The following is a 14,282-nucleotide window of genomic DNA, read 5'->3' on the forward strand; positions in this document are numbered from 1 at the left end:
GTTTTAGTAGAAAACTTAAATCCTGTAGTCATTGTCTGCTATGGTAAATATTGGCTTTAAAAAAAAAATCAAAGCTTCAAGTCTAAAATTAGAGGAAGGTGGATCAACCAAAGACACGCAGAAATAGAAGGAATTGCTGCCTGGAGTAGTGATTACCACAGTCTAGAGAAAAGCTTTTCAGCCTGTAAGAATATCCAAAAAATATTCAGTTACTCACAAAACACTTTAGGAACAGATTAACTCAGGACCCCAGTAAGATTGTCCCTGACAGAGCTCTGCAGCAAAGACAAACAGCCAACTTCCACTTGGTCAACACCAGGCTCAATGGAAATGGACTATTTTGCTGAGGGTAAAAGCTGAGCCTGAAGGGTTGTGGAGCTTTTGATTTTAGATTTTCAGGGAAAGGCAGAACCTCTGATGACCAGTGGGGTCAGCACAGCCTTGTGAGGCACCTGAGATTAGGCAAAAGAAATGAACTTTGGAGGGGAAGAGGAGACAACTACAGTGAGGTTCTAGTGATGGGAGGATATGATTTTTGTCTCAGATAGGTACATGTGCTTGATTTCTAAAGGATACCCCAGAAATAAATTTAAAGAGCTGAAAACTTACTTTAAATTTTACCATGTACAAAGCATCAGTGAGTCTGTTCATACCAGCATGTTCTTTCCCAATCTAAAATAACAGAATAGACAGGTTAAATAAGAAGGACTTCAACTATGAATAGATGTTTTCTTGTCTGAATCCCCACCTTCCAACTAAAGTTCAACAGCAATTTGCAATGAGTTACTGTTTCCAATAAGTCATCTGTTTTCCTTAAGCACCTCTTAAATATGTGGTGTGGTCCTCAAACACTTGACAGCATAATGCTTTTCATCATGTAAATATGCTATTTTTGCCATTCTTACCTCCAAGAAAACACCAACTACTGCCAGGCCATCTGGAGCTGCTGCTGCTTCTCCAAATGTTGCATATTTTCTGCCATTCCAATGAACTAAGTGGAGCTTTAAAGAAAAATAACAAATAAAAATGATTAATGATAGAAGCTGTGAACATGGTTTCTCTCATGTTAACGGCACCAACAGCCATTCACAACAGAACAGTTTTGTGCAAAAGGCATTGTTGGAAACATGAACAAGTTCAATCTTTTGGACTGGTCCCTAAGTGTGGACAGGCACTAGACAAATTTTCTAGATATCAGCCCACAGTGGGGTGGCACGGCCGGGTTTTGGTAGTGGGGGAGCTTCAGGGGTGGCTTGGGTGAGAAATTCCCAGAAGCTCCCCCAGCTCATGACCCCATGGGAGGGACCCACACCGGAGCAGTTCTGGCTCAGTTTAATGAGACTGAAGTGTTTTGCTAATGAGGATGAGTTACGAGGAAGACCAAGCTCCTCCCTCCCAGCACTTGTCAATCCAAAATTAAGAGGCTCCAATTGAGGAAGTGTGGAGAAAGGAAAGATAACAGCCCTTTATTAGAGGACATATATGTATTGGCAGAACAACAAAAGAACACAAAACCATCTAAACAATAATCCTGTACCCAAAGTTCCCCCCCAAAAAACCAGTTCGGTGCCTTCTGTCCTTGGGCGCAATTCCAACCGCGGCCAGCAGGGGGCGCTGCTGGATCACCGCAGTGCTGAGTGTTGGCCAGCAGGGGGCGCTGCTGGATCACCGCAGTGCTGAGTGTTGGCCAGCAGGGGGCGCTGCTGGATCACCGCAATGCTGAGTGCTGGCCAGCAGGGGGCGCTGTGGGATCACTGCGGTGCTCGGTGTTGGCCAGCAGGGGGCGCTGTTCAGCCCCCGCTGTGAGGGAGGAGCCGAAATGGAGATTTCCCCCCACGGGAAGGGAAAAGGGGAAAAGGGGAAAAGGGGAAAAGGGGAAAAGGGGAAAAGGGGAAAAGGGGCTCTTCCTATGGACTCACGCTGCCAACGGCTGGCTCTGGCTGGGATTCTCCCCCCCCACCCCTTCATCGATGGGCACAAGCCGCTGCCAAACACGGAGGAGGGAAGGGGCGGCCTCCTCCCCCAAAGGTTCTCCGCAGGTCGGCCAAGCCTCTCCAGTGAAATCCCAGCCGGTCCGGGCTGGGGGCAGAATGGGGTGCAGGAGAAGGGAGGTGAAGCCGGGCCAGAAGCTGCCAGATACCTGGCCGAAAACAAATGAACCATGGACCCCTCTACACAACACACCCTCCCTGAGTCAGGGCAAAAGTGAAGTGAGGATGCTGTTTTCCAAGGAGAGGGAAAAAAAATTACCTTCTCCCCCCAGTCTTCTGAGGGCCATCAGCCTGGAATGGAAGGCTGCTGGCCACTTCTTTTGTGTGTGTCAATCATCCCAGCTGAGAAACCACCCTCCCATGGAAGGGGACCCATGACCCCATGGAAGGGACCCAGGCTGGAGCAGTTCCTGGAGGACTGCAGCCCATGGGAAGGACTCACGCTGGAGAATTTTGTGGAGGACTGTCTCCCGTAGGAGGGACCTCACACAGGAGCAGGGGAAGAGTGTGAGGAGTCCTCCCACTGAGGAGGAAGCAGCAGCAGAGACAAGATGGGATGAACTGACCACAGCCCCCATCCCACATCCCCCTGCACTGCTCAGGGGAGAAGGTAGAGAAAGCTGGGAGTAAAGGAGAGCCCAGGAAGAAGGGTGAGGAGAAGGTTTTAAGATTTAGTTTTTATTTCTCATTATCCTACTCTGATTTCCCCCAGCTAAGTCTGTTTTGCTGTGTCAGTACCTGGTGACTGATCTCTCCCTGTCCTTATCCTTATCCTGACCCACAAATGTTTCACTGCATTTTCTCTCCCCATCCAGCTGAGGAGGGCAGGGATGGAGCAGCTTTGACATCCAGCCTGGGTCAACTACCACACATCTTTAATTTGAAACAAATCAGGCATTAACCTGTGACCTGACTTCCCTGGCACAGGCCTTCATCCTACAAAGCACTGTGCTCCAGTACTCACTGGTAGACTCCAGGATGCCACATTCCCATGGTTTTTGGTTGGATTGTGCTGGGAGAGCCTCATGCCTTGTCCTGGCTTTGCAGAACTTTCTCAAGGGCCCCCATATGAAGCCATTTCTAATCTATGGATAACACCAGCTCAGAGTCTGGGCTGCCCTAACCACAGGGAGTAAGCAATGAGAATCCTAATCCTGTCCCCACTGCACACACAGTCACTTGTCAACAGCATTTGCATGAAATAACCCCAGTACAAACCCATGGTTACCTCACAGGGAAAAGGTTTGCCATCAACTGTGTGCTCTGAGCCCTGGCTGTGTGTTCTCCCCCAGTGAAAGTGGAACTGCTTCAGCCGAAATGGGTTCTGGAAGGGCCCACCACTGATTGCTGGGCAGGAAAAAACAAGAAAAAGAAAGAAAAAAGCTTTTTAGCTCCCTGCTAGTCAAAAACTAACCACTGTTGGCACAATAGTGGAAAAAGGCCAGTAGCCTCTGCCAGCATGAAAAAGATATATCATCCACACACTTAGGAGGGGTGGATTTATTAATGGAAAGCACCTAAATTCATGTAGAAATATAAGTCAAAAAACATTGAATGGCTACCTATCCAGAATTTTGTGGCCTTCTTGGAAGAGTATATTTGACATAGGAAGGTGTGGTAACCATTGTCATGGTTTTTATTGTGTTTAACAGGAAAGGCATAACCAGTGGAACAGGTTGAGAGCAGCCCTGGGAGAAGGACCTGGGGGGCTGGTGGGGGAGAGGCTGGACATGAACCAGCCCAGAATCCCCCGTGCCCTGGGCTGATCCCCCAGCGTGGGCAGCAGGGCAGGGGGGGATTCTGCCCCTCTGCCCCTCAGGTGAGACCCCCCTGCAGAGCTGCTCCAGCCCTGGGGAACAGCACAGCAAGGACACGGAGCTGCTGCAGAGAGTCCAGAGGAGGCACCAAGATGAGCAGAGGGATGGAGCAGCTCTGCTGGGAGGAAAGGCTGGGAGAGCTGGGATTGTTCAGCCTGGAGAAGAGAAGGCCCCAAGGAAACCTTATACCCTGAACATCAGGCAGACAGTTCAGCTAAGTATTTCCTTTTTACAGTGTCTTTACTTCCAGTAGAGGTTATCCATATTCCCTTTCCTTTAAATACCCGATCCCATAAAAGAAGTAATGTAATAGCTCGTACTTCACACGACACCACTCAATCTCAAGTCACTTTATAAAGGTAAGGAAATGCTACAGAGAAACTTAAGTGTTATTTCTAAATGATGTATGAACAGGCCAATGTTTAAGGTGCCACCTATAGAAGACACTTGATCAACAGCATCAGTAATCCCTCCTGTAACTTTATATGGCACCAAATCTAATACATTTTGCCCAACAGACAGGAAAACCCAACCAAAAAGTCTTACATTAAGAAAATTAAAATTATGTTTAGTATCTGTAAAGCATCCTCAGTGTAGCATTTTATTTAAAAATTTAAAGCAGGGGCTTGCCCAGTGCTGCCACATGTGCATGGTTCCAGCTGGCCTTTGTGCAGGAAACTGGCCTCACCAAAGCAAAGGTTTTAGTACTAATGAAGAATATAAATATCTCCCAGTATGTTTTTCTCAACTTAGCAAAGGAATGCATCACCTGTCCCAAATATTTTAAGAAATTAACTATGACGGGTTACTCTTGAAATTCTGTTGTGCCAATTATTCAGAGCTGAGTCACTGGATCTATTTCAATACAACTAAAACCTGTTTGAAACATATTTTCCATTCCTAGCAATCATCTTCCTTGGAAAAGTATTACTAAAACCAGTACTTTGTGTGGAAAGGGCAGAGGTTCTGCGTGTTCTCTGAGTCTGTATCTCTATATGCAGAGTTATAGATGATGTTCAATCTCTAAAGCTGAATAAAGTTCGCTGTTACAGAGATAGAGTTCAGCTGAAAATTGCATGAAAGTATTCAGCAAGCTGAGATAATCCTTCCAAAGATATTTTAAAAGTTCCCTTTGTAGGGTGACAGACTGAATGGATCTGTGCAGTACAAGTGGAAAATGCACATCCAATCTTTTCCAATTCAATTAAGATGCTTAAAAACCTGACTCTTCCATGGGGCAGTTTCTTAAATTCATTCCAGAAGAGAAATTTTAGAACAAAATGGCTTGAATTTCAACCCCTAGCCCTTATTTAAAAGGGTTACCAGCATGGACAAGCCACTTCACAGAAAGAGTAAATTGCTTTGAATATCCAGATATCCAATTTAGGCTGCATCAAACAACACACACGGAAGGACGATGAAGTTAGATGATACATTTAAAAGCTGTTCAGAGTTGGTTTTCTACATTCACTCTTCCCATTTATCAGCTACTTTATCATCTCCATTTGAATGCTCTCCCCCTACCTCCAGATGTAAAAGCAAGGTCTTCCATGAAAGTAGAATTTACAGGGGAAATAATCAAACTCTTAAAGCTTTTACATTCCCTGCCAAGAGCTGAGACAAGGATAATGTCCAGCTGCAGACAGTCCAACATCCACAAGCTGCTACAAACTCAGAATTAGCTGAAGGTTATATAAATTCTGCAGAAACTGAGCTGCTCTGAGGCAGGGAGGAAAGAAAACAGTGCAAGGTGACAGTGACTGTCCAGACCCAACTTGGTGCAGTGGCTGTGATTATGATGACTATGCTTGTATGACCCATTTCTGCTAATCCTCTTCTCTTCCCTGGGGATGGAAACTGGGCAGTGAGCCAGAGCTGGCATGTGAGTTAGTGTCTTTGGATGCTCATGGAACAGGGCAGCGAGGAGCTTACACACCTACTCTGCGTGGTCTAGGAGAGATGGTGGAGAGACACAAAGATTCCCTGTCCTGCAAACTCCACATCTCATTTAAAAGAAGAGCACTGCAAACAAATTTCTGGTTTTCCTGATGCAAAGAGGTTTTCCTAATGCAGAAACACTATTCCGCTCTGCAATATTGCACAGCTAGAGATGCTCGAAGTGAAGACAACAAACATGAGGCTTGAGAAGACAGAATATGAAGGGCTCTGGTCGTCTGCCTTGCTCTAAACTGAAATTATACGTCACAAAAGTTACACTGCACAGCACGTACATAACTGTTTCCCCAAGTCACAAATGGTGTTCTAAGTCAGTTGGCTGTGTTATCTCACCTGCCTTGTCATCAGTATCTTCAAACTCCACCATAACTGAATGGCCAGTGTTGGAGATGCTGAGGGATGTGCACGACTCATAGGAGATGATCAGTGGCTTCAGATTTGGGTCATAAACTGCTCTTGCAGAAACAATATCAATGGGGGACTGGCGGCTCCCCTGGGCAATAGGGTAGGATTTGTGCCACTCTGAAGGTCCTTCAAAAGGAAAGAAAGGAAAGCATCATTATTTCCTTCCTACTAAACACAAAATCGTTATGGGTTTTCATGAGGCTTGAAATAAAGCTTGCTCAGCAAGGGTGACTCGAACGTTTGGTATCCGAGAAATCCATTTCAATTCTAAGCTGGCATGTTTTTATTAGCACAAACAGGCTGCAACAAGATGGGGATTCAAACATCTCACACAAAGCACCCTGAGGAAATCATGGCACATCAACAGACTGCTGTACCTTCAGCTACTTGTGCCACTCATTTTCTGCAGACTTTGCAGTTACATTGCTGAGGTGTCTGAAGGGCTTCCAAGGTGGGTGCAGGTGTAAACACTCTTGCACACACACACACACACACACACACACTCCCCCAAGGAGACAGCCTTTAATTCTTCCTGGGGAAAAGAGTGTAAAAACTCCAGCAATTCAAATGAGATGCAGATGACTCAACCTCTTAAGCTACTGAGTGTGCAGTTATTTTTAAAATCCTTTTATGACTGCAGTAAATCTTTGAGGCAGCTCTATTCTTCACTCATGCCCATTATGGTATCTCCCTACCCTGAGTGAAAGGTACACCATGTTAATTAACATTTTTGGACGGCCTGACCTCAACAGAGTGGGGAGAAAGACCAATTTAATAACACAACTCTGCTGCCAGAGCTGGAACATTCTTATGCCCTTTGAGATAACAAAAGCTTATCCATATCAAAGGATTACTTTCTCTTATGCCTTTTTTTTTACTTTGGTATGGTAGTACAAGCAGCAAGTAAATTCTTCTACTGCTTCTGCTCATAAAGTATTAACAGTAACAATTTTGCTTCCAGATTCTCAAGAAGCACGTTTTTAATTGTAGCATTCTCACATACTTTCACAAGGGGAAGCTTTTTTAATCAAGCACAGGTATTCAGCCTCCTTGAGTTTACATAACAAAACAGTGATCTATTATACTCTTATTTGGCTTTGACATTTTCTGCAAATCTAAGTTTAGAAAATAACATTTTTTCTCAGCCTGCCTGTAAAGCAGGTTTAGGAATTAAATGCTGTTAGACAAGGTAAGGCAATATCATTTGGCTCTCAAGCTTCCTAGAAGCATATATGGCTTTATTACTACTCCTACCTGCTCAAACATAGCATCTACCAGCACTAACCAGCTTCACTTAGTATTCAACTTTGCTTTTGGACTCACAGAAACTACAGGAGTTGCTGTTAGGAGACTGGCCCCTGAAGGTTATGCAGAAGACTCTCGTTGGACACTCAGCAGCTAAAATAATTGCTGCCAAAAGAGAGAGAGGCTCCTGAAAGTCATGCAAAAGACTGTTTTATTGGACAGCACCAGCCACTCATCCAACCCTCCTCTGTGAAGGAGCAGGCACTGCAAAACACTACTGTGGGAATCTTTCAGTAGCTTCACATTTCCCTCTGACACATCCTTGGGGGTGGGAAGCAAGGGAGGACAGCTAAATTAAAAACTGTCAAATCAGAAAGCATAAGTTGTTCTGTAAGAGATCTCTGATACTGATCTGTACAATTTAGTGATGTTCTAGACATATTTAACATATAACTTAGTTTATTCACTCCTATGGAAGCCTAGAGATCACGTTTCAACAGCTGCACAGAATCAGGAGATCCATTACTGCTCTGCTAAATCTTCGTTACTTACAAGAATTGCTTGTGGAGAGACAGACACAGTTAATCTTTTTCATAACAGCTTTTTGGAAAGGGACCCATCTCTGCAGCCTGAAAAAAAACCCCACTCAGTCCTGCTTCCCTCAGTTCAGGAATGCTGATTGCAACAGTGAAAGGCAGCAGGTATAAGCCTGTGCATCTTTTGGTGCCACTTTCTGGGTGCTATTGATTATCAATAAAGTATTTAATTACCTGCTGTATATACTTGATGCTTGCAGACCTTGAAATGCAGGCAGCTCTGCAGGGCTCAGGCAACAGCTCTAGAAAGAAAACGAGTGGGGGGAGACAGAGAGATGCAGCACGGAAATGCCATAACCTACCGTCATCCTGCCCATATCCCCAACTGCGCTGGCCAGTCATTTTGGGGAGCTGCACCCTGCCGTGCTCCAGCTCCTCGAGCAGGGCACTGCTGCTCACCTGCCTTTATAATGGCTCACCGTGGGATAGGGTCAGCCCCTTAAAGATACAGAGCAGCCAAAGCAATTCCTGCAGGACAGGGAGAGCCTTTCTCCTCCTGTTCCTGCTCCTGTCCTCCTCCTGCTCCTGTCCTGCTCCCTCTATTTGCTAAGGCAGCACAGAAGGAAAATATAAAACTGAAGTCTCAGGACTCAGAGAGGAAACTGTCCAGGTGACATGCTGTCCTAGGACACATGCAGATCACATTTAGGAAAAAGCAGCAGTGTTTTCCCACTCTACTCCAAAGCCATAACGTGCTCTGAGCACCAGGCACAGTAACACGTGCAGGTGGCAGTGGGACCTGCCCTGCTCACGTCTGTGCTCTGCCTCTCTTTTCTGAAACACTCCCTCCAGCTGCAAAAAAGGAACGGTGTTTTCACCTGATTTGTAATTAAAACTTAAGAATCAGTGATTAGATGGGATGGAGAATATTCTCATCTCAGGAAAAATTCCTTGTGCTACTTTTAAACAAGGTAAAAATCTCATAAACTAAGGATTAATTGGCAATCTGATTTTATTTTTCTTTGTAACTTTGAAGAAACTTTTTAAATAGACAAAAAGGAAAGTGTGGTTATATTAGGGAACAGGACTCAGCAGACTCCAGAGAAAGGAGTTGATCTGTGAAGCCTCAGTTATCTGGAATGATCCAGTACCTGTACCCTGCTAAACCCATGAAGAAGCTACAGTGAGACACCCAATCTGTAGCTGTAAAATGACTTAAGACATCTCTGTGGCAAGGGAAATGGCTCCTTGGTAGCAATTTTGTTGGATCCAAGCAAATGCTCCCTGTCAAGGCTACATTTTATAAACATATTGAGTTTCACAAAGACAACAGCACACCAAAATAGAGATTCTTCTATTATGCAATCAAGAATATGGAAGGAAAAAATCAATAAGAGTATTTTATACAACTGTTACATTGTGGTACTGCCTTGTAAGAATTAATTTCATTCTTCAGGAGGTTTCCATAAGAGTCAGCTATAAAACCTTGGAGAGCAGCTGATGCAAGCTAAATCACTCAGTGAGGGTTGTAAACTGCTCTAAAGGTCTCCACAGGAGAGTTCTGTGATGACTTACTCAGCTCAACCTCTCAATTTATTTCTGTTAAACTGTGTGATGTACTTGGGTCCCACACACACACCTGGCATGGGCAGCACAGGTACAGCTGTGCTCAAACAGTGTGTGCACACAGGTCTTGTGGGGACCAAACACTGGGGCCAGCATGGCCACCAGCCTGTCAGGGAGGGGATTGTCCCGCTCTGCTCTGCCCTGGGGCGGCCTCACCTCAACATTGGGGCAGTTTGGGGGGACACAATGGAGGGAAGGGATTGAGCCATTGGAGAGTGTCCAAAGGAGGGACATGGAGATGGGGAAGGGCCTTGATCTGAAGGTGTGTGAGGACACCGAGGGCACTTGGTGTGTTCAGCTGGAGCAGAGGAGACTGAGGGGAGACCTCAGTGCAGTTCCAATTCCTGGGCAGGGGCAGAGGAGGGGCAGGGACTGAGCTCTGCTCTGGGGGGACCAGGGACAGCAGCCAGGGAATGGCTGGAGCTGTGTCAGGGCAGGCTCAGGTTGGATCTCAGCCAAAGGTTCTTCCCCCAGAGGCTGGTTGGGCACTGCCCAGGCTCCCCAGGGCAGTGGGCACAGCCCCAAGGCTGCCAGAGCTCCAGGAGGGTTTGGCTGATCCTCTGGGGCACAGGGGGTGACTCTGGGGATGGGCCTGTGCAGGGCCAGGGGTTGGACTGGATGGTCCTTGTGGGTCCCTTCCAGCCCAGCATATTCTGTGAAAATACTCTGCTCTTAGTAGGGCAAATGAGCTGCAGGGAGCTGTGCTCCTTTGCTTCTCACTCCTGTGTGGCTCTGTGATGTGTTTGTAGCCAGGAAAGCCAACTGGAGACAGTCAGTCAGATGAAAACAGTCAGATGAACTGCTCTAGACCATGGGGAAAAGTACAGAAAGTATCAGTGAAAAGAAATGGAAGAGAAAATTTGTATGTTAAAAGAGCAGGCAATAAACTGGGGAAATCCATATGTAAGATAGAGAATACCGTGCAACTGTTTTCAAGAGAAACTTGAAAACTGGGGCCAGGTCAGTCATTGCAGTGCCCAGTGTCTACCTGCACCTGACACCATTCACCACTTCAGCTTTCATCTTCTCACATTCAAACCCACACAGATGTCTGCATATTTGGACTATAAAAACATGGCACATGAGGAGCTCTGAGACAAGTGAAAACATCCTGAAGACATGGCAGGAAACAGCTCCACAAAATGGAGTTGTAAATGGTTGGATTTAGAAAAAGGAAGAAGGGGGAATGACAATACTTGAGAGGAAAGAAAAGACAGCCTGAATAAAATTTTATCTATAAATGATAGCCAGTGTGTATGTGACAGTTTAATGTGCTCCCAATCCAATCAGCCTTCTTTCTTTTTTAGGAAAATACTAAGATTTCCTTAAAGATAAGAAAACACTGCTGCTTATGCAAATACCACATTGTTCTGTGATCTTGATACCTCTGGACAGTGGCTGACTCTAAGAATGGATTTTCACTGATTCTGTCCTTAAATCATAATTTATTGCTTCAAAGCTGCAGCCATGAAATTCTGTTCTCAGTTTTACTGGATTGAATCAAGGATAATTATATCATACTCATGAAGTTATGGAAGTCAGAACCAACAAGTGATGGGTGCTTAAAGGGTGGATTTCTTCAACTCTGAGCTAAATGTGAAATACTCGTGATTTCCACAAATTTCTCCTGGGCTTTTGACTCCCTCTCAGAAGTGTCTGCTAAGCAGTGAATGACAGGAAGACATAATTCCATTCACTACAGTGAAATGTTTCAAGCTACCTAAAAGAATAAATCTATCTTCCCCAGTCCTCATACTTATGGTTTTATTCCCCTTTGACAGCAGTGATGAGTGAACAGAGCAGCAGCCTAGGACAAATACAGGGGTTCTTCTGAACCTGTCACCAGTTGTGAAACAGAACTAACAACAAATTTGTTTCCCCATCTCTATATGTGGAATAATTTCCTTTATGATTTAATTTGAGCTCCATTTATTAAAATTGCTATATAAGAACTAACCATCATGGTTAGAAAAGTAAGATTGGAATGCTGAATTGAAACTGGACATGTTAAACTTTGCAGGTTTGAGGAAACTGGATTTTTGAATCTTTAAGGCAAGTTGTCTCTATTATAATACAGGTCTGGAGTCACTGGGAAGTTTTTCCACAAGGAGATATCACTTGAGCATAATACTTTTGCTATATATTAGTGCATCACTGTGGAGGGGCAGAGCTGCATTTTAGGAGATGTAGAATGAAATGAGAGTTATTTGGTTCCAAGGTGAATGGCTCAATGGCACTGTAAATGTATTTGCTTAAGTAATTTGGCAATTACATTTGCTCATCATTAATAATTTGAATCATTTGAACAAGGTGTCGTGCCTTCTTTAATGCATACGAGTGTGTCTGATGTGTCAGTGCCTATTAACAAAAATAGGGCAGAATTACAATCACTTTGGGTACAGGCTGCACACTCTAGAGCCTCTGATGAACAGGAGGTAGGAGCAGATTAAATGTTAAAACATTCATCACTCCAGAGCTTGCCTACACCTCAGGTTCTTGAAAGAGTATCTTGTTTACCCAGGCAGCTCATCTCTCTTCTTACATTGCATTACGGATGCTGCCAGTTCCCAAATGGGAGATACACTAAGCTGACATCTGTTCTTCATGTGTGTGTTAAAATACTTTATAATGAATCCAGGAACTGCACAAAAATGCTTCACGTGGTGCATATAAGCAGAACAGTGTACTGCCAACCCTGAACACTAAAAGAAGAATGATTCCAGATTTTTTCTATTTTTTAGTATTTTATTTAAAAAGAGACTGCCTGTAGTTGTTGATTGACCAGAGAAATTTCAAATTTTATATTCTCAAGATTTGCTTTGCAAACACAAAAGTGTGATGGCTGTATATTGATATTCTCATGCATCAGTGTGACTGCAGGAGCTGAAAGTGGTAATCCTTCTCCCACAGCTACAGAGTGAGAGTTGTGAGATTTCCTAGGGGAAAAAATGCAGCTGGGAATCTCTTCCTGGCATAAGGGGGGGAAAAAAGGGTATCTAAGTAAAGAAAGGGATTAAGAAGAAAAAGACAAAAAGGACATACGTAAGGTTAACAACCATGCAAGAGAAAAACTTGAGTCAAATATAGGCCAAGATGGCCAAGTGAATAGAAGGAATTTATTTGGAACATTCTCAGGAAAGTGGGGCAGAAAAAGAGGAAGGTGGTACCTGGTTCCCTAGAAGTTTCCCAGCCTTCACACCCCATTTTTTTAATTACTTGTCTTTGACTTTTAAAACTATACACACTTGGCTGCCTTATGCCAGAAACAGGAACTACATTTTGGAACTCAGCCTGAAACATTAATTCTTGTAATTTATGGTTTGTCCAGGTGAAACAGTGTAGCAGAGAGCAAGAACAGAACGAGACTGCTTTTGACTTTAGTAAACAGGATGTCCCTGTAATACTGCAACAACCACTGAAATGTCAGCAGAAGGAAGGATTTACTGTGGCACAGAAAACACAAAGCCTGAGAAAAATGAACTTTGGTGGAGATACTGACGAAAACAAAAGAGGAAGCACTGTATTGTAGTAGATCACCTGCACGATATAAACCACTCGGTGATAACTGCCCTGCTGTATACATCTTTGCAGCAGATACAGAGCAAATTACTTTACTGAAGAGAGGCAGATTAAAAGGGTAACACCCTTGTACAGGCTAACAAATTAGCTGGAACAGTGCACAGATTTTAGGACCTCTCTTTCATTGTTGAAATTTAGTGCCAGAAATCTTTGTTGAAATTTTTAAAGATGTGAGAGTTTTCTCTTTTTTTGTACCCTGTCGTTCTACAACTAATACTGATCCTATATGGAAAGATCTTCATAACAAAAGTACATAGACACAAGAGATTTCAGATGTTCTTTTCTCAGTATTAAGAAGGAATAACTGCAATAATGTGCAATATCTCTGGAACATATACCTAACTGGATTTTCCTGAACACTGTCTGCTTTTTGGGCTTCTCTCTCAGTTTGCTCGAAAACACCTCAAGACTCCATTCCAGAAAGTGGGTTGAGAGATGCAGAAAAATGCCTGTTTAAAACATAAATTGTGGTCATGGCAGTGTTGGCCAGAAAAACTGGATTTGTTACGCAGTGTGCAACAAGCCAATAATTACACACTCAAGAGAGACATTGATTATTTATTTCAGAGTTGCTCCAGCCTGGATTCCACAAATCAAGCACAGTAACTCTCAAAACTTTCTGCTATTTATACATTTTAGCAAACAAAGGCAGTAATGTCTGTTGGCTACAAGTTACACAGTTCTCTTATTAATTAGTATTCTATCTCCTATTGGTTAATGATTCTCTCACTTCTCATGCTAATTAGTCCCATGCTCTCAGTCTTCCTCTTCTTTTGAGTCAGGGGGTTTCTTGGGTTGGTGGTCATGACCTGCCCCTGCTGGAATTACCCTTTACCCAGTTGGAGCTGATCCAGCACAATCACTGAGTTGTCTTTATTAGTTTCTTCCTTATGTTGGGGATTCTGCCAAATGTCCTTGTGGCCTGTAAATTCTGCATTCTTTGTGTGCCCAAATCAGTGGTACATCCTTCTTCCCAAGCCTTGTTAATCTCCCCCAAGTCTGAGATCATTGAAACACGTCCAGCCTTAACAAGGCAATTCTACCGACAATTAATTTGTCTTTCTAACTAATACCTGGACATCACTTAGACTTTGTTGGCTGCTTTCTGTTCCACAGATTAAATCTCC

The 14,282-nt window shown here is 44.0% G+C and overlaps 1 protein-coding gene across 1 annotated transcript in view; it reads right to left on the reverse strand.

Moving 5' to 3' along the window:
- The window catches only part of CA7 (carbonic anhydrase 7), a 10,867-nt gene extending 2,466 nt beyond the window's left edge, over positions 1 to 8,401 (reverse strand). The window contains exons 1-5 of the mRNA XM_017832301.1: positions 8,313 to 8,401; positions 6,098 to 6,295; positions 3,220 to 3,338; positions 906 to 1,001; positions 610 to 672 (exon numbers count right to left, since the gene is read on the reverse strand). Coding sequence (XP_017687790.1) covers positions 610 to 672; positions 906 to 1,001; positions 3,220 to 3,338; positions 6,098 to 6,295; positions 8,313 to 8,352 — 516 coding nt within the window. The 5' untranslated portion in view covers positions 8,353 to 8,401. The remainder of the gene's footprint in view (positions 1 to 609; positions 673 to 905; positions 1,002 to 3,219; positions 3,339 to 6,097; positions 6,296 to 8,312) is intronic.
- Positions 8,402 to 14,282: the final 5,881 nt, after the last annotated feature.

Source organism: Lepidothrix coronata, unplaced genomic scaffold (genome assembly GCF_001604755.1).
Source record: "Lepidothrix coronata isolate B3197 unplaced genomic scaffold, Lepidothrix_coronata-1.0 Scaffold200, whole genome shotgun sequence".
NCBI classification, from domain to species: domain Eukaryota; kingdom Metazoa; phylum Chordata; class Aves; order Passeriformes; family Pipridae; genus Lepidothrix; species Lepidothrix coronata.